This window comes from Phaenicophaeus curvirostris, chromosome 2 (genome assembly GCF_032191515.1).
Source record: "Phaenicophaeus curvirostris isolate KB17595 chromosome 2, BPBGC_Pcur_1.0, whole genome shotgun sequence".
Lineage (NCBI taxonomy): Eukaryota > Metazoa > Chordata > Aves > Cuculiformes > Cuculidae > Phaenicophaeus > Phaenicophaeus curvirostris.
In genome coordinates this window covers 13,948,735-13,972,212 of record NC_091393.1, presented here as the reverse complement: position 1 = coordinate 13,972,212, position 23,478 = coordinate 13,948,735, and the positions used below count along the sequence as shown (strand labels likewise).

General features: G+C 37.4%; 1 protein-coding gene across 3 annotated transcripts in view; it reads right to left on the bottom strand.

Moving 5' to 3' along the window:
• Positions 1 to 23,478, bottom strand: part of IMPG1 (interphotoreceptor matrix proteoglycan 1) — a 56,747-nt gene that overhangs the window by 11,101 nt on the left and 22,168 nt on the right. For all 3 annotated transcript variants that reach the window (XM_069851354.1, XM_069851353.1, XM_069851355.1), the window contains exons 6-12: positions 23,170 to 23,261; positions 20,476 to 20,622; positions 18,791 to 18,849; positions 16,993 to 17,013; positions 15,381 to 15,634; positions 14,279 to 14,355; positions 12,942 to 13,479 (exon numbers count right to left, since the gene is read on the bottom strand). In XM_069851354.1, the coding sequence (XP_069707455.1) occupies positions 12,942 to 13,479; positions 14,279 to 14,355; positions 15,381 to 15,634; positions 16,993 to 17,013; positions 18,791 to 18,849; positions 20,476 to 20,622; positions 23,170 to 23,261 (1,188 nt within the window). The remainder of the gene's footprint in view (positions 1 to 12,941; positions 13,480 to 14,278; positions 14,356 to 15,380; positions 15,635 to 16,992; positions 17,014 to 18,790; positions 18,850 to 20,475; positions 20,623 to 23,169; positions 23,262 to 23,478) is intronic.

Below are 23,478 nucleotides of genomic sequence, written 5' to 3'. Positions count from 1 at the left end.
TATTTAAATCAACCTCTTCAGCTCCTTTTAGCATTATTCAAGATCAAGAATTTCTCTGAGGTGCTCAAGTATTAGAGTGATAAGGACTATTAAAGTTTTTTTGAAAAGGAAACACTTCTGACTGTGATGTAGTTTGACACTACCAGCAGGGCAGTGTGATTCTGGCTTTGAAGAATGGTCAGTGAGTTTTACTCTGGAATACCAGTAACATGGTGTTGTTGGAGTGTTCCTACTCCCATTCTCACTTCTAATGTTTTCTATTTGTTATGAGTGTTTCACACTAGGCTAAGGGTTTTTTTGTCTGTTTTGCAGGGAAATGAACTTGTAGAAACAATTACCAAAAATAACCTGGATACTCTGAAACAGGACTCCTCAGAGTTCTGGATGGACCATTACTGCATCTGCTTCTACATATGCAGTTACTACATCAGTAACAAGTACAAATATTATTCTGTTACAACTGACCCCATCTGAAAGCACAACGTATTTTAAGACTGTGGTTAAAACAGAGTTGAGTAAAGATGCTAAAATTGTATTTCAGCAATACAGGCAAATTCTAGCTGGAGCTGTTTATCACAGCAGTGTCATGTCTTCTCATAGCTGTGCATTTGAGAAACATGGTGTGCATTTGAGAAACTACTTTGGTGTGGTAATCAGGGAAAGGACGCTTTCCACTTTTGCTGCTTTCTGAATACACGAAATATTGCAAGTTTGTATGGCAGCTGCCTGCAATATGCTCCCTGTCCTTTGAAGACCAGGTTATTAGCTACTGTTATGTGTTCTTGCAGTATTCTCCTGTCATCTTGCAACAGAAAGTAGAGTAGTCACGAAAGGTGCTTCTTCCAAACACTTCTCAAACTGGCCTGGATGGCTGATAATGATGGGCAAGCATTTTGTTACTCTTTGGCACATTCAGTAGGGACTGAGTGCTGCCAAGGTTTTCCAGAGATCAAGTTTTAAGGGAGGTAACAGCAGAGCAGTGGCACACCACAGAGAATGCCTATTTTTCCCTTAACACTAGCTGGCTGGTGGTAAGCTATTGAAGATCACTCATCTCTGTCAATATTTAGTATCCCTTTCCCATAGGACAAAGCAAATTTTTATAGTTAATTTTGTTGCCTTCATCTGCATGCACAAAAACATTTTCTACCTAGTGCCTTGTTTTACTGGCAGAATATTTGGAAACCAGACTGACTTAGATGACAAAAATTCCCACTTTATAAGACTGTATCTCACTTACTTGGGGTTTGATATTTAAGGTTGAATTCTAACCCCACGTTTATCAGCAGTGAGCTTGCTGAAATAAATGGAACTGTAGTAGCTTATACCTGAGCAAGTGAGATTAGGATATTTCGATTTGCACTAAGGACACGGAGTGCCCAGTGCTATGGCCCTTATGGGAAAAACATTCTGCCAGATCATAAAATAATTCCTCAGCTTTCACATGATGAGCTCCTCCCACCCCCCTCCAGCATCCCCAGAGGCTATTACAAGTGATCTTAGAGTACTGGTGATTCTAGAAAAGGCTCCGAAGACCACTCCTAATACGAAGCATCTGTGTTGGGTGAGATACAGATCAAGTGCTGCATTCTCCTTTACTGCAAGGTGCAGGCTGAAAACACAATGGGACCAGAAAGTGAGTGCAGCAAATTCTCATTGAAACTAGGACAGTTGTGCCATCTCCCTTCGTTTGTGGTGATAGATAATTTGCACTGCTCTCAGTATAACACAAGGGCTACAGTCCTCGTCCTTCCAGTCCCAGGGCGTAGCCAAAATACAATAGTGAAGTGCTGTAAGGAACCTGGGGTTCTGCATGTAACACCAAATGCTGCAGCACCACTTGATGCCCTAATGCCTCATTGAGAACTTCAGATGCTTTTCTCCTTGTGTCCTCATGTTTCTTGTGTAATCAAGGATACGGAGAGATTAGAAAAAACAAAGCCTAGTGATGTTCTCTGTTTACAAAGCTCTTGCTGTCACTTGTTACGCTGATAAGGAGTGAGAGTCACTTATCAGTTAAGGGAAGTCAGAACAGATTTCTTAGTATTAGTGCTTGAGTCATTAATGCAGGATGATCTACTGATGGGATGAACCTGCAGCTCTGCAGAGTAACCTTCTCTCAGCATGACAACATATACCCGAGCACATGATCATGATGCTATTTGTTAGGCAGATTATATTTTAGAAAGAGGTAACAGCGGGAGAAAAAAAGCACTGAAATGGCTTTGAAATTGCAGCAAGTTTGAAGCAGAATAACCACATATATCCTTCACATTTAGCATATAGCTGTGTATGTGTGCGTGTATGTTACGTACATAGTCTATACGTGCACTATAAAGGTCTTCTGGCATCCTCTTATTACAAACAAAGTGACTTAGAAGGCTTTGAGGGCATACTGAGGTGATCTCTGTGCACGTATCACCTGTTTTCATAATCTGCCCGTTCTTATAGATACACCATGACTGACTGTGGAGATGCTGCTAGTCCCTTGCAATGTGAAAGTAAATGGGCTCAACTAAAGAGCTGCTGAGCACTTACTGAAATACAGCACCAGACTTTAACCCAGGGGTTACTGACCCCTTCCGTTGGTTGCACTTTGCCTAACACATGGCACGTTACTGCTGCAAGTGATGTGTTGAAATCAGCAGTAAAATGATTTGCAACAGATGCCAAGTTTTCCACTGTGTGCACGTGACTGATAAAAATAAATCCTAAGGAGTTAAAAACTATGAATGAAACAAAGAAGATTTAGACATTTGGAATGAAAAAAAAAAAAGGCACTTCACATTTAAAATATTGTTTTTCTTGATAGAATCTATACATGTTGATTCTCAGATTAGATATAAGGAAGTCATTTTCTACAGTGACAGTGGTGAAACACTGGAATGGGTTGACCAGAGATGTGGTAAACATTCAAGGTCAGGTTGGAAGGGGCTCTGAGCAACCTGATCTAGTTGAGAAAGTCCCTGCTTATTGCAGGGGGATGGATTGGATGAATTATTCTAAGATTCTATATGAGTGTTTATCATAGAATCCTGGAATCACTCAGTTGGAAAGGACCCACTGGATCGTCAAGTCCAACCATTCCTATCAAACACTAAACCATGCCCCCTCGTCCACCCGTCTTTTAAACACCTCCAGGGAAGGTGACTCAACCACCTCCCTGGGCAGCCTCTGCTAGTGCCCAATGACCCTTTCCATGAAAAATATTTTCCTGATGTCAAGCCTAAACCTCCCCTGGAGGAGCTTCAGGCCATTCCCTCTTCTCCTGTCCCTTGTCACTTGGGAGAAGTGTGTATATGTGTATATATACACACACACACACACATATATATGTAATTTTGAAACATAACACAAGATATACTTAAACTGGTTCATCATAAAGCAATTATTTTTAAAATTTCACTGATTTGTACAGCAGAAGGCTAGAAAAAACCACAGACAATTGTTCTATGAAACCTCTAAAAGTACAAACACTGAAGATTTGTGCATTCTTACTCTCAGAATGTTTCATTTCAGCATACAGTTTGGTCTACAACACTACCACACAGGGGTAGGGAACCCACAGAGAGCACAAAATAAGCTGCTCAACTCAAATATACCCCAAGAGTAACCATATTGAAGGTTAAACAATGGCATGGAATTAAAAACTACTGCCAGCGATAAAAAAACACCCTCAACTCCAACTTTCAGCCACCCCTTATCTTCCCACAAAGATGTTCACTGAACTCTTCAATTTTTTCTTTTTTTTTTTTGTGTTACAAGGACAAGGCAGGACAGTATTTTACTGAGGAGAATTTTGTATCTAAAATTAAAATGCTGTTGGCAAAGATGTGTAACACCAAATCAAGAGACAATTTCCTGCGTGCATTGCTATATTAAATCTTTGTAAAAAGAGTGCTGCTTGCAGTCAGTTATTCCCAGCCGAAGGAGCAAAATACATAAGTTTAACTTATAAGAAAAAAAAATCGACTGCCATTTCAACAACTTTATTTTAGGCATTGAATTAGTTGGTCCTCTTATATTTTTTTTAAGTGAGGACAACCTTCCTAATTGACCATGAATAAGGAATTATTGTTTAAGAAAGGTCAAATTGTGATGAGACATTTTTCTAGTGGGTTTGCATTAATAAGCAGACCCAGAAGATTATACATCAAGAGGTCCTGGCATTTAATTTTATTCATGAGCTTAATAAGCACTGACATTTCATACTGGCAATAGACAAATTTTCCAAGTCCATTGGCAGATATCCTTCTGTGTATAAAAGTTACAGCATTACTATATATATGTATATATTTGTATATATATGGGGTGAAGAAAATAACTAATGAAGGAAAGGTTGTGTAATTAAGAGACCGGTCCATGACGCAGGGTAAGAATCTCCTTATGGGCAGCTATGCTGATATAAATAACAGATGGACTGGTACATCAAGCAGCTGGATTTAGATTTACATATTTTGTTGGTGCCTGAAAAGCCTCAAAAAATCCCTGGATGCAGGACTGTTGAGTGCAAACAAATGCATAAAGTACCAAATTTGTGTTTGAGGTCTTTCATTTTTAACTAGGGCGCAAGTAAGATGGGGATTAAGAGAATTAAGAGAAGAGGATCATTAACCTAACATGTTATTGTTATAAGAAATGTTTCGTAGCACATAATAACTGATTAAGTTTGTCTTTTTAACTGCAAGGCCAAGCCAGAAGAGCCAGCATGAGCTGTTCTTCTGTCTGTCTAGATGAACTGTCCAAAAACCAGGTTTAGTGCCCAGTAAAACCATAAAACTCCTCCATTGACTCCAGTGTCCTTCAGGTTCATTGAGTGGACCTCACCTCTGTGCATCTCTTGACTTTTCTGCCTTAGCTGCCTCGCTGAAATTTTTTGAGTAGTCTAATTTTTTACAGAGCAGCCTGCTAGCTGCAGCTCTAGCTCCACTGCCATGTGGTGCTCTGTGCAACTGATATAAGGAAACATCACTTTATTAACAAAATTTTTATACCTTGCAGCTGTTCTTTGTCATCATGTTCTCACCACTAAAGATGCAAATATATGTCATTCTGACATGATGTCACAAGAGGAGTATATCCTAATAAAATAATACTTAGTAATTATAATTTTGTCTCATTACCCTCAGAAAAATTCATTTTTATCTGTCTGACAGTCTGAAAACTGAGAGGATAACATAAAAGTTGCAAAATCGTGAGCTGGGTGCTAAGCAACCACAGTTTACTAATTTTGCCTATGCTCATTATAACAGAATTTTCCAAGGGTTCTTGGGCTGCTGGGCTCCACACACAGGACTCAAGACCCACTTTCCATTTAGTAACACCTGTACTACCTGGACAAATCTGTTTTACAGATTTCAGTGCTTAGCTGAGTAATTTGACCACAACAGCAGACTCTGTTTGATTTGGGATATTTGCTCCCAGGCCTTGGGATCTCTGCCATGATTCCTTCTTTTTGTAGATCAGTAGTATTATATACTTCTGCAATGACTGAAGAAATAAAAGCAGAGGATTCTTCACTTGATACTCAAAGATGCTTAAAGATTTAGAGTAAACCACTAAGAACAAAGCCAAGCCCTGACTACTTTTATTTCCCTGCAGATTTTCCCTCACTGCAGCTAATTCTGCCTGATAGATGCAAAACGATACAGTTCCCAACAGTCTGACTTCCCATAAACTTTTCACTGATGTAAGTTAGCTGGTCTTACTCAACTCACACAAAGTTTTCAGTACAGAGAAAGAATTCCCTTTATGGGATTTCTTTAGGTTAATATTTTTGTTGTTCCTTTTCTCCTTAGGAAATACAATCTGCCTTAGCCTTCACAGAAGTTAGTCAGTGGCAAAAGGGAGTCACATCTACATTTAGCACTTTCATGTTTGGTCACTGTACCTGTAAAGGCCCTCCAAAATATTGATTTCTTGTGCAATTACAAATTCAGTTTTTCTTTGACTATCATTTTTACATGCATTTGTCAATGCATGGCTGAAAAATAGAAATTCCGCTTGCCATTTTCTTTTTTATTAACAATTTTACGTACTTTAACTAGCTGTCTGCTAATAGTTTTCTCATTAGAGCTTTTCTCATTGGTGCTTTCTTGCATGTTTTTTGAATAAACCTTTCTTTAAAGCTTTGAGATAGTGTAACAAATACATTTAATATGAGATTTATTTTGAAATTGTTTTCAACTTAAAAGTAGTCCTTTACATCAGGTGGAATTATATACAATTAATATACGCACAAATAATTAAGCAGACTTATTTTATAGGTATGTGTTGAATTCATATACTCAGAGACTCAACTATTATATTTTAACAACTGCCTTTCTCATTCTCATATTTCAGCAGTTTTAAGGATTAAATAAATACTTTGAACAGCACAGGAACTGCTTGTGTTTAAAGCATTCCCAAAGCTGAGTAGCAATGTTTTAACTTCATTCTGCACTGAAACCCTGTGGCAGAAGAATCTGTGGAAAAGAGACTGGAGAGCAGTCAGTGACAGCCTGTTAAACCTGAACCATCATCCTGCTACAGTCTCCCTGCTGATTCAGGAGCTGCTGCACCTGGTTACATTGACTGTTTGGCCTTTCTAAGTTAAGACTCTGAAAAGGTGCAAAAATATTCATTTGCCTCAATGCTCTTCTGATTACAGCAGAAGAAAAGTCACTAGTTCCATATTAATTGCTTTAGGCAGTTAACATTATTTACACTTGTAACGACAGGATTATAAAGTTGGATATTAAAGATAGTTTTATGAGAATGCTATACAGACAGGTGTGCAATTGGATACCTTGTATGCACGGGAGGTTAATGGTAGGTAATTTCCGTAATACAAGTAACTTTTACCATTCTCAGAACCTTTACCTCATCTGCTCCTGAGATTGCCAGATAAAATAACATTCTAGTGCTCAAACACTCAAAAAGTCACTTTTCTGATTAAAGTCCTCACTAAAGGAATGATTCACCAGAGATTAGAATACTCCTGTGAAGTAGGAAATCAGTAAGTACATTTACAATGAAAACATGTTAAAAAACAGAGTCTGCTGTGACTGTTATTTATTCGAAGATATTTTGCATTGAAGTTCTGCATTACTTGCTACCATAGTAAAATCATATTAAAAATGTATTAAGCAAGAAAGATACCATGCTAAACTATGAAGTCTGGACTTAATTGACATTAACATCAATAAATTAAATAGAGAAGAAAAACTGAGCAGCAGTGAGTTTCGAACGTGAATACACGTTGCAAAGGAATGGAATCAAAGCTGCATAAGAAACATCTCACTTAAAATCATAACTTCAGGAGGATTCTTATTCCATTATGCTCATTGTTGACTGGTCTACAATTAAATTTGAAAAATTAATTTAATGACTTTAAAATAATGCAGTCTATGTGAAAATGAAGCTTTATAAACATCTGGTAACACAAAGAAGCATCCACCTAAATATTGCAAACACTCCTGCACATCACTGTAACAATTTGGGAGCTCCCCTAAAAGAGAATGCAGAACCTGTAACAGCATCCTTAATTTATTTTACTTCAGAATTATTAGAAATTAAATCTGACAGGTTACAATACCTGTCCTTCAGAATTCAAAGTACCTTGCAAATCCTTACCCACTTTCTCTATTTCTCTAAACTTTGTGATAAGAAAGAAAAAAACAAAAAAACACATGCAAATTTTTGTGGTAAATAGGACCATCAGACAGTTTCATGGTATAGAAGTTTATTAGTTTGCAAAATGGTAAAAACAACATGGAAGCCACTTGGTATAAATTCAAGTAACGTGTTGACCCAAAGACCTAAAAACAGAAAAGACACACAGAATTAGAAAGTTAAAACCCATGACTCTCTTAAAATCTTGTCATCAGATGAACACTTTAAGATTGCCAAGAAAAACTGAAAACCCTGAATACACTTTTTTTCCCACACTGTATAGTCACTTGTATGTGAAACCTATGGAATTAATAGAATGAAAGTCAGAGAATGAGGAGTTTCAGCTTTGAATCTTGTCTGTGCACACAGGTAGAAAGTTGGTCATGGATTGGTTTTAACACAAGATGAGATCTGAGACTGGAATGTATGAAAGCCAATGTGACATATGTTACATTTAACTTGTTAGAGAGTTACCTGCAATCAATGAGAATCTTAAGTTTTGACTAGTGAGCTGATTTTAGGTCAGCAGTTTCACGGTGAATTTGGATGGAGGGAGGTGATTAATTTGAAGTGAAGTAGCATTGAAAATGGAAGGGGACAATCATTGGGGAATGTTAATTACAGGAGAAGCGATAGCATTTGAAAAATATTGGTACTGAAGCATGGTTAGCTTTGAGAGCCCAAAAGGGAGCACGTGAGGTGCAGGAGAGTTAGCTGCAGGAGCAATGGAATTGGTTAGCAAATGTGATGCCTGTGTTAGAGAAAGACCCCAAGCATGCATGCAGAATATTAGCATCTGGTGCAGGTATGCTCTTTTGGAAACAATGAGATAGCAATATGTGCCTGTCTCTGGGGAAGAGACCTAAGAGTAATAAGTACGAGTGAACAAAGGGCACAGCACTGAAGTATCTCTTCCTGCTGTCTACATAGGTAGAGAATGAGATGTTACTTTTTTTTTTTTTTCACTATACAAGTGGCTCAGAAGATTTGCCTCTGAGTAAGTAAACTTTCTTAATAGATATAGAAAATGTTTTCCATAGTTCACACAGTAAATTCAATGAGTCTTTGGCATTACAAATTGCATATAAAATAAAGTTTCATCTGTTTTCATTAACATACATTTATATTGCTTATTTGGGGAGGGGGATATAAATAAGAAATCACATTTGAAGGAAGCAAATCTTAACCTCGAAGTAAATATGACCTGAAGTGATTCAATAGCTTAGCTATTTAAACAAGTGCTATTTTAAATTGTGAAAACTAATAGTAGTCTGTTTCTTTCATGCCTTTTTACTTGGATTAATAATTTCATTTTAGCTTTTTTAAGTATGTTTTGAAGGTGTGAAGCAGGTTTTGTTCTGTTCAGATTGTTCCTGCTGTTCCCTCCATGGAGACAGCTGAGCAGCAGATTCTCCATAAAGTCTGGTCATATTCTAATTACATAGTCAAATTTTTAGGACTCTTCAGGATACCTGTAGTACTCCAACTTTGTCATAAGAAATGAACACAATATGAACATTTTCTTAAATCAGATGTATCCTAATACAGGCCTGCTTAAACCTTTGCATTTAGCTTCCTCTTCAGGTCACAGAGAACTTTCAGGCTAATCAATATCACATATAATGCTTGAGAAAATGACATAGCTAGACCTACCTGTTCCCTTCTCCAAGCATCATACTGAAGCAGCACCTCCATGAAAAGCATTCTTTGCACATTTGAAGTGTGAAGCAGTGAGTGAAAAGGCACAGAAAAGAGCTGATGGGGACAATGTTGAGAACATCTAGTCAGTTTATGCTCAAAGAAAACGTAAGAAAAATAGAAAAATATACAAGGAAACAGAGCTTACCCTGTACAACAATCGACGTGAAAAAACTGGTGAGCATTTCTGGCACAAAGAATGGGTGAATTCCAGTCCTGGGAAAATCCAGAGTAGTTCTTTCAAGAAGTTATGGGGTTTTCTTTTCCATGACAATGCTGGTTATATGAAATAGAAAACTATGCTAAGCGCAGATGGTGCTTAGGCAGCTGGGGATGAAGCAGAGGCAGAAAGAATCCCCAGACATCCAGAAAACTGAGTTTTTCTAGAGATTGCTTAGCAACAGTAGCGAGCAAAGAGTGTCACGCTGAATTAACTGTTTGACAGGAGGAAGATATCAAAGAGGACCACTCACAACAAGGCTGTGTCAATGTGATGGCAATTATGGAAATCAATTTGATTCTTATCAGTTACACGTAGAGAGATGTGGCCACCATCTACTCCTCATCAGTGTCTTTTTCTCACATAAAAACTCTGTGATGAACCCTGCAGAATGTTCTTGTCTCAGAGCCCTTCGTGAGAGCCTGAGGATGGTCCAGGCTGGCGAAACTGAGATCTAGTATAATGAAATAGATGAAGCATTTTACTGCTAGCTTTATTTTGTCCTATGTTTCTGGACTAACTTCTCCATAAATATTGCTTCCTCCATGGTGATCAGGATTTTGAGATAACCTTTTACCTGGATTGTATAATTTATTAATATTTGCAATGAAAATAAACACAAATTAAAATTCTACTTACTGTTTAGGAAGTAAAAAGTATCTAAATATTGTTGTTACAGAATTCATGAACGATTTTATCTATTTACATATTTATTTGCATTTGTTTTACTGCTGAAATTTTCTTGGTTCTTGGAATAACAGTCTAATACATTATAAAAGTAACTATTTCCCTATGTTCATGCTGTTTTAGATAGAGTCACCGGAAGACCGCAAAGAGAGGTAGAAGAAATTTGACCATACAGAAGAAATATTGATGAGTTAGCTCCGGAGGGAAAAAAATATGAATAATTAAGAGGAATGCTAGAAAACACCGAACAGGCATCACCTTAGGCAATATTAAAAAACAAGCTTCCTGCAGGTCTAAAGTGGAAATAGCCTAGATTTTAAAGGCTGATTTTAATAAAGCCTCTGTTGTAAATGTTGTTAATTCCTGAATTTCCAGATCAAATTCTATCAGTTCCTGTGAAACAGGCAACATCTAGGGAAATAAAAGAATAGAAGGAATACTGTACACAGGACTTCCAGAATTGAAAAGAGAAAAAAAAAACCCTATAAAGAGACAAAACGTTTTTAAAGAGTATACAACATTTACTCTTTTAAGAACTCAGTAAATAGATATTCAATGTCTCTTCTGTTATGCATGCAGTATGTTTTGTGTACTGTAAGATTTTAAGCGAATACCATAACTACAGCTGTGCATCATTGCTAACACAGCATCCCTTCTGTTCAGACAGGGAACAATTGTTTTTCTTTCATACCATTACAGTGATGATAGTAGAATTTTTGTATTGTAGTTCTTGTTTTAGATAGAACTTCTGTGCAACAAGGAGGAAAAAGGCAGTGGTCCTTATTTTGGCAAAGATTTTACTACAGCTCTGGACAGTTCATTCTGTTTCACAGATTGGTGGGTTCCATCCCAATGTGCCACAGTTTTTAAAAAGTCAGTACTAGGTGCTTATAGTATCAAACATACAGTTATAGAAGATCCACACCTCTTTAAGGAAATGACGCCAAATTCTTTGAGCACTGACAAAATGGCTTTAGGAAGAAAAAAATCTATATGTACATTTTTACTGAATTTCAAGTCATGAGAAAAATTTGTTTGAAGAAATCCAGGTTAATAAGCGGTGAACTTTCCATTTGTGTGATCCTTCCTGAAGACACTGAAGCTCATTAAACTATGTAATGTATCATCTCTGAGGATCATTTAGAAACACATAATCTAACCCCCGTTCCGATCTGAGGTACCAGACCCTGTATGAGAGTCAAACTGAACTGTGGTCCCACAGTGTCATTGTCACTGGGGAGTAATCAAGCAAGCTTGAACCTTGGGAATAGAGGTGTCCATCTCCTGTATCCCTCCACTCATCCAGTGAAAGACAGTCAGGCAGTAACTATAATAAACTGCAATATACAAATTCTTTACAATTTTTGATGTGAAGAGAAAGAATGCTACTAGTATCTTCAGTGTAAATTGCTCTGTATTTTTGCTGAGACCAATACCCTCTGCTTATTCTCTTCAGTCATTTGGAGCTGTTAGGCTACGAGTTTTTTCAGCTATTTGGCAAATGACACAATAGATATGTGGTTTTATGCGGGTTTTATAATCTCAAATCACTAACCCAATGAGTGAACAGAATGAAAAATGCATATGACTTCCCTCCCCTTTCCCCCCCCCCAAATATAGCACTTTTCCACAGTTAAAATGAATGTAATTTGAAGCTGTTATTTGAAGGTATGCTGTTCTTTTATCAATAGTGCTACTGGACTTCTCAGCATGTGTTTGAAAATAGTTTTGTGTAACACTTTTCATCTTAAACTTTGTTTTCAGGAATACTTCACAACTGACTGTTATACAAGTGGTATTCTAATCTTTAAGTCACTGTTACTCATAAAGTATTTGCCTTTCTCTCACTTCAGAGCTCAGTGTATAAAGACAAGACTATAGAACAAGAAGCTCTTACTCAGTACATAAACTACCAGGTGCGATGGAATATGCTATGCACATCCCTGTCCATAGCAGATTAGTGTATGATCCCAAGTGGCAGCTTTTACATTCTTTATTCTTTAAAATGCTGATCTTGTTATTCATTGGATCTAGACTACCTGGGCATTCCCCTCTCTCACATTTCTGCTGTGTGGGCCCATTGTGAAGGATGTTAAAACCGTGCATTGGGGTATTTCAGATCAGCTATGCAAACGTTGCCTGTATGGGTAAAACTTAATAAACAAACATTGAAATAAGGTATTTTAAAATTTTTTTCACATTCATCAGATTGTAGACATATAAACTTTTCTGGCCTATGATACTCTTTGCTTGGAATAATTTATTTCATAATACTTTTGCTGCTGTCCTCCAGATGTGTCTGTAGAACTCAAAGTAATTCACCTTCTGGTTTTAAATACCAGATTTTTTTGTGTCAGCCTCAGATTTCCTTTTTTCTTTTTCTTTTTGCTCTGCCTTTTTCAATTTTTATCATAATACCCTTTAGAAAACGTACCTTGTCCTTAGGCCTTTGTTGCTAGGTTGAGGTTATTTCTTTTTCTTTGCTTTGGAAACCTTGAAGTCAGTTTCATTAGAATTTTACTAAAGTGAGCATCAGAAATGTAAAATTTTACCCTTTGATGGCACATTAAAATTTCTTTCGTGACTGAAAGGAAAGCTTGCTGTATTTACAATCACAACTGTATGTGTGATAACGACTGGATCTCTCCTATTCTTTCTTATGAAAAAATCTTTTGTTTCTTACCTTGTCCAGGCAGACTGTCTTGGTCAGCTTCCTTGAAAGGTGGTTCTGCTGTATCCGTCAGTTCCTTCTTCTCCTCAGCTGCACTATAATCATCTCCAGCTTGCAGGAGATTAGGTAGAGTAAAGCTACCTCTGGTATAAAAAGCCAGTGTGGTAGCCTGCTCTGTTGGAGACTCATAGCCATCGGTAATCAAGTCATTACTAGCAGAATCATCTGCTGGAGGAGGCAAATAGGAATCCTCTGGTTTTGGAGGACTGCTAGTGCTACCCAGAGCACTGAAAGGCACTGTGAAACTTTGGTGGTCAGCGGTAATATCTTGTGTATATGGAGGTGATCTGTCCTGAAACGGTTCTCTGTAGCGTTTGGTAGGGAACAGAGGTTCAGATGTAACAAAATTATTAAAGTCTTCAGAGGTACTGATCTCTCCACTTAGCACAGGAAACCCAGTTGTAAATTCGTTGAACAAGATGCCTCCTGTTTGGTCCGCTGTTCCTGGGCTGGGGTAGCCTATTGGAAGTTCCACATTCATGGAGTCATCCTGGAAAAGATTTTTAAAAGCAGCTTTCATCACTATGTTTAACTTTCTTTGCTAAAAAGGCCAATCATTTTAAACTACAGGAGCCTGCAAATGCCATGAAGTTGTGGGATGTATGAAATGTTTGGCATGTGCATGTGATCCTAATCATACTGCCTGTAATTTTAAGAACGGTCAAAGAAAGATGCTTTTTTGCTATTGCTATCAGTTGCTCTCCTTCTGTCATTGAGATAGAACCAGAGAATCATAGAATTGTACAATGGTTTGGGTTGGAAGGAGCCTTAAAGATCATCCAGTTCCACCCCCCTGCCATGGGCAGGGACACCTCCCACCAGACCAGGCTGCCCAAGCCCCATCCAACCTGGCCTTGAACACCTGCCGGGATGGGGCAGCCACAGCTTCCCTGGGCAACCTGTGCCAGTGCCTCAGCACCCTCATTGTGAAGGATTTCTTCCCAATATCTAATCTAATCTAATCTTCCCCCCCGAATTTAAAGCCAATCCCCCTCATCCTGTCACTACATGGTCTTGTAAAAAGTACCTTCCCAGCTTTCTTGAATGACTGAACTTGTAAGACATTGTTTACTTTGTGATTAAAACTAGAAATGGTAATTAAGCAGTAGTATTCACCTGTAAATATTCTAAACAATATCTCTATGGCAGAATAACATCACAACATTCATCCTTACAGCGTTTAAAAAAGTAGATATGTATTTTAGCTTTAAATTTATATATATCTTAATGCTGTGTAACTTCTTTTCTCATGGCGAAATAAAGAAATATAACAAGGAGTATTAACTTACAAAATCAGGGCCTGCCAGAGGAATAGTGACCATGGACTGGATATCATTATCAAAATCACTAGGCGGTATAATAGATTCTGGAAATAAAGAAATAGAAAAAGCGAGCACAATGTTTTATCAGTGGCACACTGAAAACTGATCAGAACACATCGACTCTGTTAAAAAACAGTATTAAAGTTATTCTGTATCAAAAAATTACTTAAAAAAATCCATGTTAAGAAAAAAGAAGCATAAATTTCCACTTAAACCAGCAGTTCTGAGGAAAATAGGAATTTTATATGCAGTATTCTTTGTACCCGTTATTTAGTATAACTGGGATAGGTCTGTAGAGAACTGAACCATGGATGAACCATAGAGAACTGTAGAGAACTGAACCATGGTTTTTCCCAGTGTCTTCACTATTGTTACTCTCAGTATTTTGGCTTTAGTACGTGGTTGATTCATTCACTTGCTTCAAGGAGCTCTTTGAATATACTAGGATGCAAGCTGTTTTTCTAAAATTGGTTTTTAAAAACAACTAGTGTGGAATAGTTGATTAAAATAGTTACTACTAAAGAGTTCTAGCGCCTTGCATTTTTTCTTGGGACTTTCAATCTACATTAAAATATGACATAGTACTCTTATAGAAAGGATTATTTTATCTAAATTTTTTTTTTTTGCAAAAATATGCTGCTTTTTTTTTGGAAATGAAACACTACAGGTTAAATTTGGTGTGTGTTTTGATAAAATATACATATGAGAAAATATTTTAATTATTTTCCCAATTTTTAACCCACATCCCCAAAACTAGGACTATTCTAATTTAGATAAATTGTTGATGCAATGTAAGGGGATATTTATTAGCTGGATTACTATAGAGAGTGCAGCCCTTCAACCTTCTTCTGGGGGTCTTGATGCCCAGCTTTTCATCTACACTCCCTCTGTGTTTCAGAGAGCAGAATAAACCTTTTCAGTGTGATTCACAATACAGATTTAGCGTGGGATCAAATGTTCTTTAAGTTTTCTGTTCCTCTGACCAGGAGACTGTCCACGTGGGGAATTAAAAAGTATAATGAATATTCATAGTCTTTCTTAGACTGTGGGTACTGGCTTGACTACTGACCATCAGTAAACTGAAGTGTTCCAAGGTCCATTGGCAGGGACTGGTCTTCGTGGAGTGCAATGGCAACCAGTTGCTGAAGGTCTGTTACTGTGAGTTTAGTTGCTGATATCTCCCGCTCTTCCTTTGGAGAAAATAGTATTTTTTCATTTTCAACTTTATTAGATCCAATAGTTGAGATGTCGTCTGCCGTGGTTTTGATTTCTGAGCCATCTCTCTCAAAGTTTACCACATATCGTGCTATTGTGCTACTAGATCTGCAAAGAGAAGATGCAAAATGCCCAGTGCAGCAAAATCAGTTACTAGCTGAGGACTGATTTTACAAAGAATGTAACAAACAAAATTATATACAACTATAACATATTATCTTCTGAAAAATAATGCAGATATACATGTTTCTCATGAGACTGTAATCTTTAAATTACTTTTGCTATACCTAAAACCTTTTTTTCTTCTATGCATAAATTTTAAGAAAAATTCCATTATGGAAGAAAACTATAAAAATATTCTAACATAATCCAGTTTAGCTTGAATACTCAGAGACCTGTAGAACTGGTAGTGTAGTCCGAAGTCATTGATTATTGGTTCAAACAGTCATAAATGCATGATGGGGTTACTATAAGCCATAGTCACCTATTAATTATGCAGGAATCTGTGAAAGGGGTTAGATGGTTCTTAAAACAACAGATAAGAAAAAATCCTGTCACATCTGGTGCATTTTTTTTAATCATTTCCGAAGGCAACATGAAAGTTAGTTAACGTGGCAAGCAAATCAAATTTTCACAACTGGAATTTGTTCCATTAACAGCAATCTCAAATTACACTATTGTTAATAAATCACTTTTCATAAATGCTGAATTAATTTAATTAAATTGAAAAATAATGAGTACTTTGTAAAACATTTGTTTTACAATATGACACTTCTTATAATAACAAATAACTGGAAAGACAGGAATTTCACTACATCTAGTACGTGCTATGTATTTACATTTATATGACACTGCAAGAATTCAGGAAAAGCATTAGACAATTCTTCCTTTTAAATTATGAGGAAAAAAGAAATTCTGTGAACTGCTAGACAAATTTTTCCTAGCAACACTTTTAAGCAACTATGAAAGACTCTGTAGCTGTTTGTATTGCCGGTCAAAAGCTCCTGCATTTTATTGAGCTAGTAAATGGTCTCTTTGCCACTCTATCTGGCCTGATAATGGAGGTAGCATATCAAATTCTACATACTTATTGAAGATAGTGTGTATGCAGGAACATGGTTAGGAAACAGCAGATCAAAAAAGAAAATTTAAATATGAAGTTTCCCTATTCTTTTTTTCCACTTTCAATTTATGACTGATAGAGATCTGTACTCATCTGAAAGTGAACTTCTGTAGTTCAAAAAATTTCTTTCTTTCAGAGAAATTCTAACAAATTTGATTATATGAACATTTCAGATTAAGGTAAAAGCTGTCCCTGCTGCTTTATATCACAGATTTTGTACTTGGGCAGAACATAAATCATTTCACTTTTTCACATCAGGATAAAGAACATTTATTGATGTAACTATCTACAACTAATTGTCTATAAAATGATTAATGTCAATTATTAATTACAGACAAATTACCCATCTTTCTCCTTCTTCTGTCTTCATTTCATCACAGAAGAAAGGGTGCAATAAAGGATTGCAAAAGAAAGAAAAACAAAGATTCATGTATACCAGTAAATCAATCAGTTATACATCAAAAACAACTTTTAACAATTTATCTTGGCTCCTACGTGTAATCCATAATGTTTATCTCTGTGTGAAAATGACAGCCTACTCTCTATCATTTTACTTTTTCTCTTCCAAACAATGAGAATGTCCATATTTTGAGTGGGGAAACGGGAATTGAACTTTACCTTGATAGTTTGAAATATTTGCTTTCCTATTTCCCACTACAAATGGTGCAATTTGAGCACTGCCATCACTAGTCTGTGTCCTTATGGTGGCAACGAACACCTGTGATAGTAATAGCAACCATCACTGTCACCACACATGGTGCCTACTCAAATCCTAGTCACAAGGGTAACAAGTATTTATTATTTCTAGAAGACATCCCTATGTTGACTTTCTGTAACATAATACTCTATTGTTTACCAGGTGATCTCTCTAGCACATCTCTAACGTTGTCCTGTATTGTCTTGTAGGACCTTGTGGGAAATGCTGCTGATATATGTAGCAATAATGCTAAGGTATAATGGACAGCAACACTTGTCTTTGCTGATCTGTAACTCTCTGGAGCTAACTAAATTACTGGATGATGGGAAACAATCCTGCTCTTCCACATCAGTGAACGTGCTTTCATACCAGCTCCTAAGGCCAAGATAATAAACAGAAATAGATCCCAGGTCTTCTCAGGTCACAGCTGAAAGAGGTTAGTTATTGGAAGTTGTAAGCGTGAGATGCTACTACAGATTTTCTCCAGTTGTGCCGCAGCAGCCAGTGTTTTGTTTTCTTACTTAAATTATCAAAATGTAAGTAACTAAGTTTTTCTCTTCTCTCCTTTTCCCCAGAAATTTTGCAGAGAGAAAAGGTAGGAAGAAGTATGCTCTTGTCTAAAATTGCATTGAGATAAGCAAGTCTTTGAACATGGATTAAATATTACAAGAAGGACTGAACATTCCTGATGCTGTGCCATAAGCCCACATGAATTTATGTCTTTTTTTCCCTGATCTTTATTCCTTTTCAATTTTATGTTAATTCTTACTATTAGTAATTTGGTTCCTCCTTCATTCTTTACTTATTGTGCTCTTACATATAGGAGCATAACCATATAAAATACTCAGTTTTTGGTCCCCCATCCTGTTGATTATCTACCAAAAAATATACAATATTTTGTATTAGAAGTAAACACACAAGGAAGCAAAAACTTAAAGAAATGGCAAGACAGAACAAAAATTTATTAAAATTAAAATATTTCTAATTGTTTGAAACACCTGGGAAACTTCTGTTGGAAAAGTTTTATGTGTGTGAACATGTATCCTTCTGCAAACTTCTCTGGCCAAGGCACCTTCACTGTTATATATGAAGGACACAGGATCAACACACAAAAAAGTAGCCACCTAAATACCCATAATCCTAACTCTCTACATTGTCATATAAGAGAGTCCCTAATACAATGTCACTAGTAAACAATTTCAAAGGACTTATTGATACCTTCAGGGAATCAAAGCTACTTCTGCTTAGTGATTCAAAACCTCATAGCCTCTCATGGGATGTGTTTGTGCTTCTCTTCGTATTATCTCTGTGTTCCCAGAAAACTATTTTCTCATTATAGCAATACACACCTCACTGTTATATATGTCTCGTAGTGTTGGAAGGAAAGAAGGAAGAGGAGAATCCTGGTAGCCAATAGAAAAATGAGTCTCATTTTCTTACTTACTTAAATCCTAATACATGGATTTCTTTGAATCCTGGAAGTTTCTCAAATATTTTTTGCATCTATGGAAAAATATAAAATCATTAATTCAGCGTAAGTTCTACCACTTAAAAAACAAACCCAGCTTGACTACCTGGACAATATTTCTGACATTTCAGAAAAAACTTTAGGAAACAGTCTCAACTGCCCTCTTTTTGGTGTCATTTCTAAATGGCACCAGATGTCTATGTTTAATTAATTGAACCCCATTTTAGCCATGCCAGCTGACTCTTGGCATGGGCTCTCTTGAGACTCTTCTTAGTTTTGTTTATATCACAATGAAGTCGACGTTTTCTTTAGCTGTATACGCATATGTAGCTTCTTATTTCCTACTTTTGCCAAATGAATATTCACTGAGCAGCGTAAGCAGATGTATCTGCATTCCGTTTTTCATGTAATTTTAAATGTCTGTTCTGGTATACAGATGTACTTCTGAACATTTGCACTGTGATGTTTACTGTAACTCTTCCTTCTTGCCAAATTCTGGAATGAATCAGAAACTGAGCTTCGAACTCCACGGCCCCAGCTTTTGCAAGGGATTCTCTGGAATTTGTGCAGGAGCTTATGTCACTGGGTGAGATTTTAATTCTGAATCAGCTTCCTCACTCTCACCCTTTGACTGCACTTGTAAAACTGTCTTGTATCAAGCTTGCCCTTTGCCTCCTTCATGACCTATCATCTGTGGAGGAAAGCACGTCAGGTGTATTTCACGGTACTGGACTGCAAATCATTATTCAATATTGCATGTCAAGAACATCTTTGGACTCCTTGAAGTGGACAGATAAAATTTCATGAAAATGGAAAATAATTTAACAATCAAGAAGCTGCAGTTCTCACTGTCCAATTAATAAAATTCATGAAATAACTTAAAAACCGGATTACTGAATTACATCATTATAAGTTCAGTAAACAAAGACTGCAGGCAGTTCCGTTTGAGGATAATACTGGAAATCTCCAGAAAAGCTGCTTTTTATCAGCTCTGCAAACACATCCTGCACCATTTTTCTATGTGTATCTGAAACTTAACCAGGATAGTGAAACAGCTTGCACTTAGAAACGCTTGTAAAATTGATGAGAAGCTTTAGTTAATTTTACTAAGAAAACCTTTTGGGAACTGCAAGTCATTAACTGCTATCTGTTAAACTGATAGCTGAACATTCAGTTAATGTTATTAATTATATGAAAACACCACAGATGTCCCAGTTCTTACAGAAACTGTGGTAATGCACAACAAAATGAATGAAGTAATTTGAGGAATAGTTCAGACAATAGTAGCTAATTACTTTTAACATTTATATTACATTTATTATTACATTTATTGTAGAAATTAAATTAGGACTAAGTACTGTCCATGAATTCCTGATTAAGCTGGAATGATATTCCTAAAGTTACTCTATTCATCAGTTATCTGAGGATCTGCTGCTGACAAAGGCATTGGCTTGTTAGCTTGGTGGCTGAACAGACGGCCTAAACCAGGGGAAAAGGTGACTATGTAAGAAGGAAAACTGAAAGTATCTAGATAGTAAGAATTATCTATTTCAAATGATGGCATTCTAATTCTGTTTCATAGTGAAAGTATTATAATTTCATAGTATGAATCTCAGCCAAGTTACAAAGCCAACATTTTGGTGTTCATTCAGCCTCCTTACCTGTAGCTGAAATTTGGCAGCTAGTTGTCGGTACTGTGGAGAGTTGGGATCACTAAGTTCAGCCGTGTACTCCTGATCAGTGAGAGTGACACTGAATTCTACCATCTGCTCCACTGGCAGTTCCGGGACTGTATTTGTTCCCAGCTCCTGGAAAAGCAAAGGAGAGGGGGAAAAAGAAGAGAGAAACTATACTAAATACATTTCAGTATTTAGTAGATAAAAGGGTTCCCTTTTAAGCCCATCCCCAAAAGAACTTTCTGAACCATACACAACATACACATTGCAGACTTATGATGTCCAATACAAAAACCAGGAGACTAACTCTATAGTTCAGGAACCAAGAAGAGGAGAGGAGAGACAAAGCGATGGTTATAGAACACATTCTAACCTGTCACAGAGAGACAAAGCTCAGACTGATTGCCTCACTCAGTAATAGTGTGCATGTTCAAATATAGATGTTTTCTTACTCTCAGTCAGAAAATGTTGGTGTGTGTCAGCCCACAAGGCTTTGTCTGTGAAGCAGTTTTTAGCTAATAACAACATCACTGCGCTTGAGCACCTGCTCTATTCACCAGAACTGGCTCCTTCTTCCCTGATATCAAGTCGATGCTCAAAGGAACCCATTTTTTTGTCATTAGAGGATGTGAAAGGAAAAAACAATGGAGTTCCTCAACAGCATTTCAGAAAATGATCTTTGGAATTGCTTTGAATGTTGGCAGCATCATATACAGCTGTGTGTCAGTTCAGAGGAGAACTATTTTGGTCATCATAGCTGATTTTCCTAATTTGTTAAATAAAAAGAATTACAGGCAGAGTCTCTTTTGTGTGTGTGTGTTGAACCTAGTCTACTTATTAGCAGCACTTACATATTTTATATTCTTTAAACACTTTTTTAATATTTTTGTTTGCTCAAGGACAATTTTACTCTCAGACAGGTTTTTATACTGTGGATAAACAAACAATCACAAGAGCAAGATAATGATTGAAAGGAGACTGTTCCAAAAGAGCAAAAACTCATCATCCTGAATCCCACAGAGGTTTACACTTCTTCTGCCAAGTGGGTTGGCTGCTAGAGACATCTGTCCCGTACATAACACTTAGATTTTGGTAGCTTCCAAGAAGAAGCAGAACAACGAATACATGCAATTATGGCGTGTCAGTGGATAAGAGAGAAAAGAAGATATTTATATAATAAAGAATTAATGAAACAGGAGAGAACACTTTCTGCACCCACTGATTCTGTGTAACGCAGCTTTGCTAAGTCATTCCTTAGGATGCATTAATTTCAGAGAGACATATGTTCTGTGTTGTATATAAAAATGCAGCTCATCGGTTAAAGGAAGAGCATCCTGTAATGTTCTCTCATATGAACAGAAGATTAAGGAATACACACATTCTAAATAGCTGCCCTATGACCTGTGAGGAACCAGCCTGTAGGCAGCTGGTCACAAAGGACTAGACTGAAAAAGGAGACCTATAACATGGAAGAACTGGATAATGCCAACCTCCTAGTGCATCTCAAACATCACAAATAAGTGATTTAAAATTATCTTTTTCCCTGTATTCTATCTGCTCTTTTCTCCAACTTCTACCATGCAGGTAGGCAATACACAGCTGACAATATTAAGATTGTTTGCTTTCTTAGCCCCTGAGCATTTAATAATTTTGGACAGTAAACCCAGCATTTATCTAGGATCACTTTGGTGCAATTCCTGTGCCAGAGCTGAGAAGCTAGCAGAGGTAGGATAGAGACTGGTGGCAATTTGTCACGGGTGTGTTGGGAGAGGCTTTTGCCAGCATTCCTGGCCTTGAATTCTTGGTGGCGGCAGCATTGAGACCTTGAGCTCACCCAGGGAAGGCTGGTGACATTGCCATCTTCCTACACCCAGTTTGCATAAAAAAATCCAAACTGGCTTTTCCAGGAACTGCTCTAAAAGGACAAACTTCTGAGAAACAGAAAAGAATCTCAAAGCAAATCAGAAAGGAAAGGGGGCTGACTCCCACCTGGAGCTCTTCAGCAGTGGGGTCCACCCTTGGACCCTCAAGCCCTGGTGAGGTTTTTGTCTCTCTCCAGGTGGAGATTCCTGAGGGTTCCTTGAATCCATGCAGCTGTGCTGAGACCAGGGCAACCTCCCACCACCAGGTGCAGCAGCCAAGAGTGGGAAAAAACAGCCCCTCCTAACACTTCAGATCCTGTGTCAGACATAACCTGTGGCTCGTGGCATCTGCTGTAGTCCTGCAGTGAAGGGAATAGCCCCATGTGTGATGCTGCATGGCTGCTTGGAGGAGACAGCAGCAGAGATTCCCCGTTTGACAGCTGGATGGCAGAATAAAGAAGGACCAGACCTCTCCTCTGTGTTTTTGAAAGCTCAGGAGGCATGTATTTTTAAATTACTTAAAGCAGAATGTTACAAAATGTTGCAAAATAGCCTCTCATTAAAAGAACAAAGACTGCCTAAAAGCTGGTTTCCGTATTTTCATACTTTCTAGTGTGTATGCAAGAAATATCATGCACTATTCCACTACAGAACACTTGCTAATAGAACCCTTCAGTCCCACTATCAGTAATGGAGGGAAGCACTCATGGTTTATAAGCACAAAATGGTTATAAGTCTTCCCTCTCTTTTCTGCTAGCTGAGCTCAGAAAGAAGAGGTGAATGAAAAAGTAGAGTAGTGAAAATAGATTGCCCTTACCCTTGCAGGAGTCTTCGTGTCATTAACAATTTCATTGAGCAATGTGCCGTTAGGTACTGGTACATATGGAGAGAAGGATGTGCCAGGAGAGCCTGGAGGATGGGAATGAAAGTAAAATCAGGAAAGAATAGGTGTGCACATAAAAAAATCTTGCCCTTCCTGTGTTGGTCAGGTGTCAGCTCTCTGGAGAAGATTTCCTTGTGGAGGGTGTGTTTGAGCACAACACTGTGGCACTGAAAAGTGGTCATGACTTACAGCATGGGTAAAGCTGCTGTGTTTATGGAATAGATGGTCTTTTTATCCAGGTCA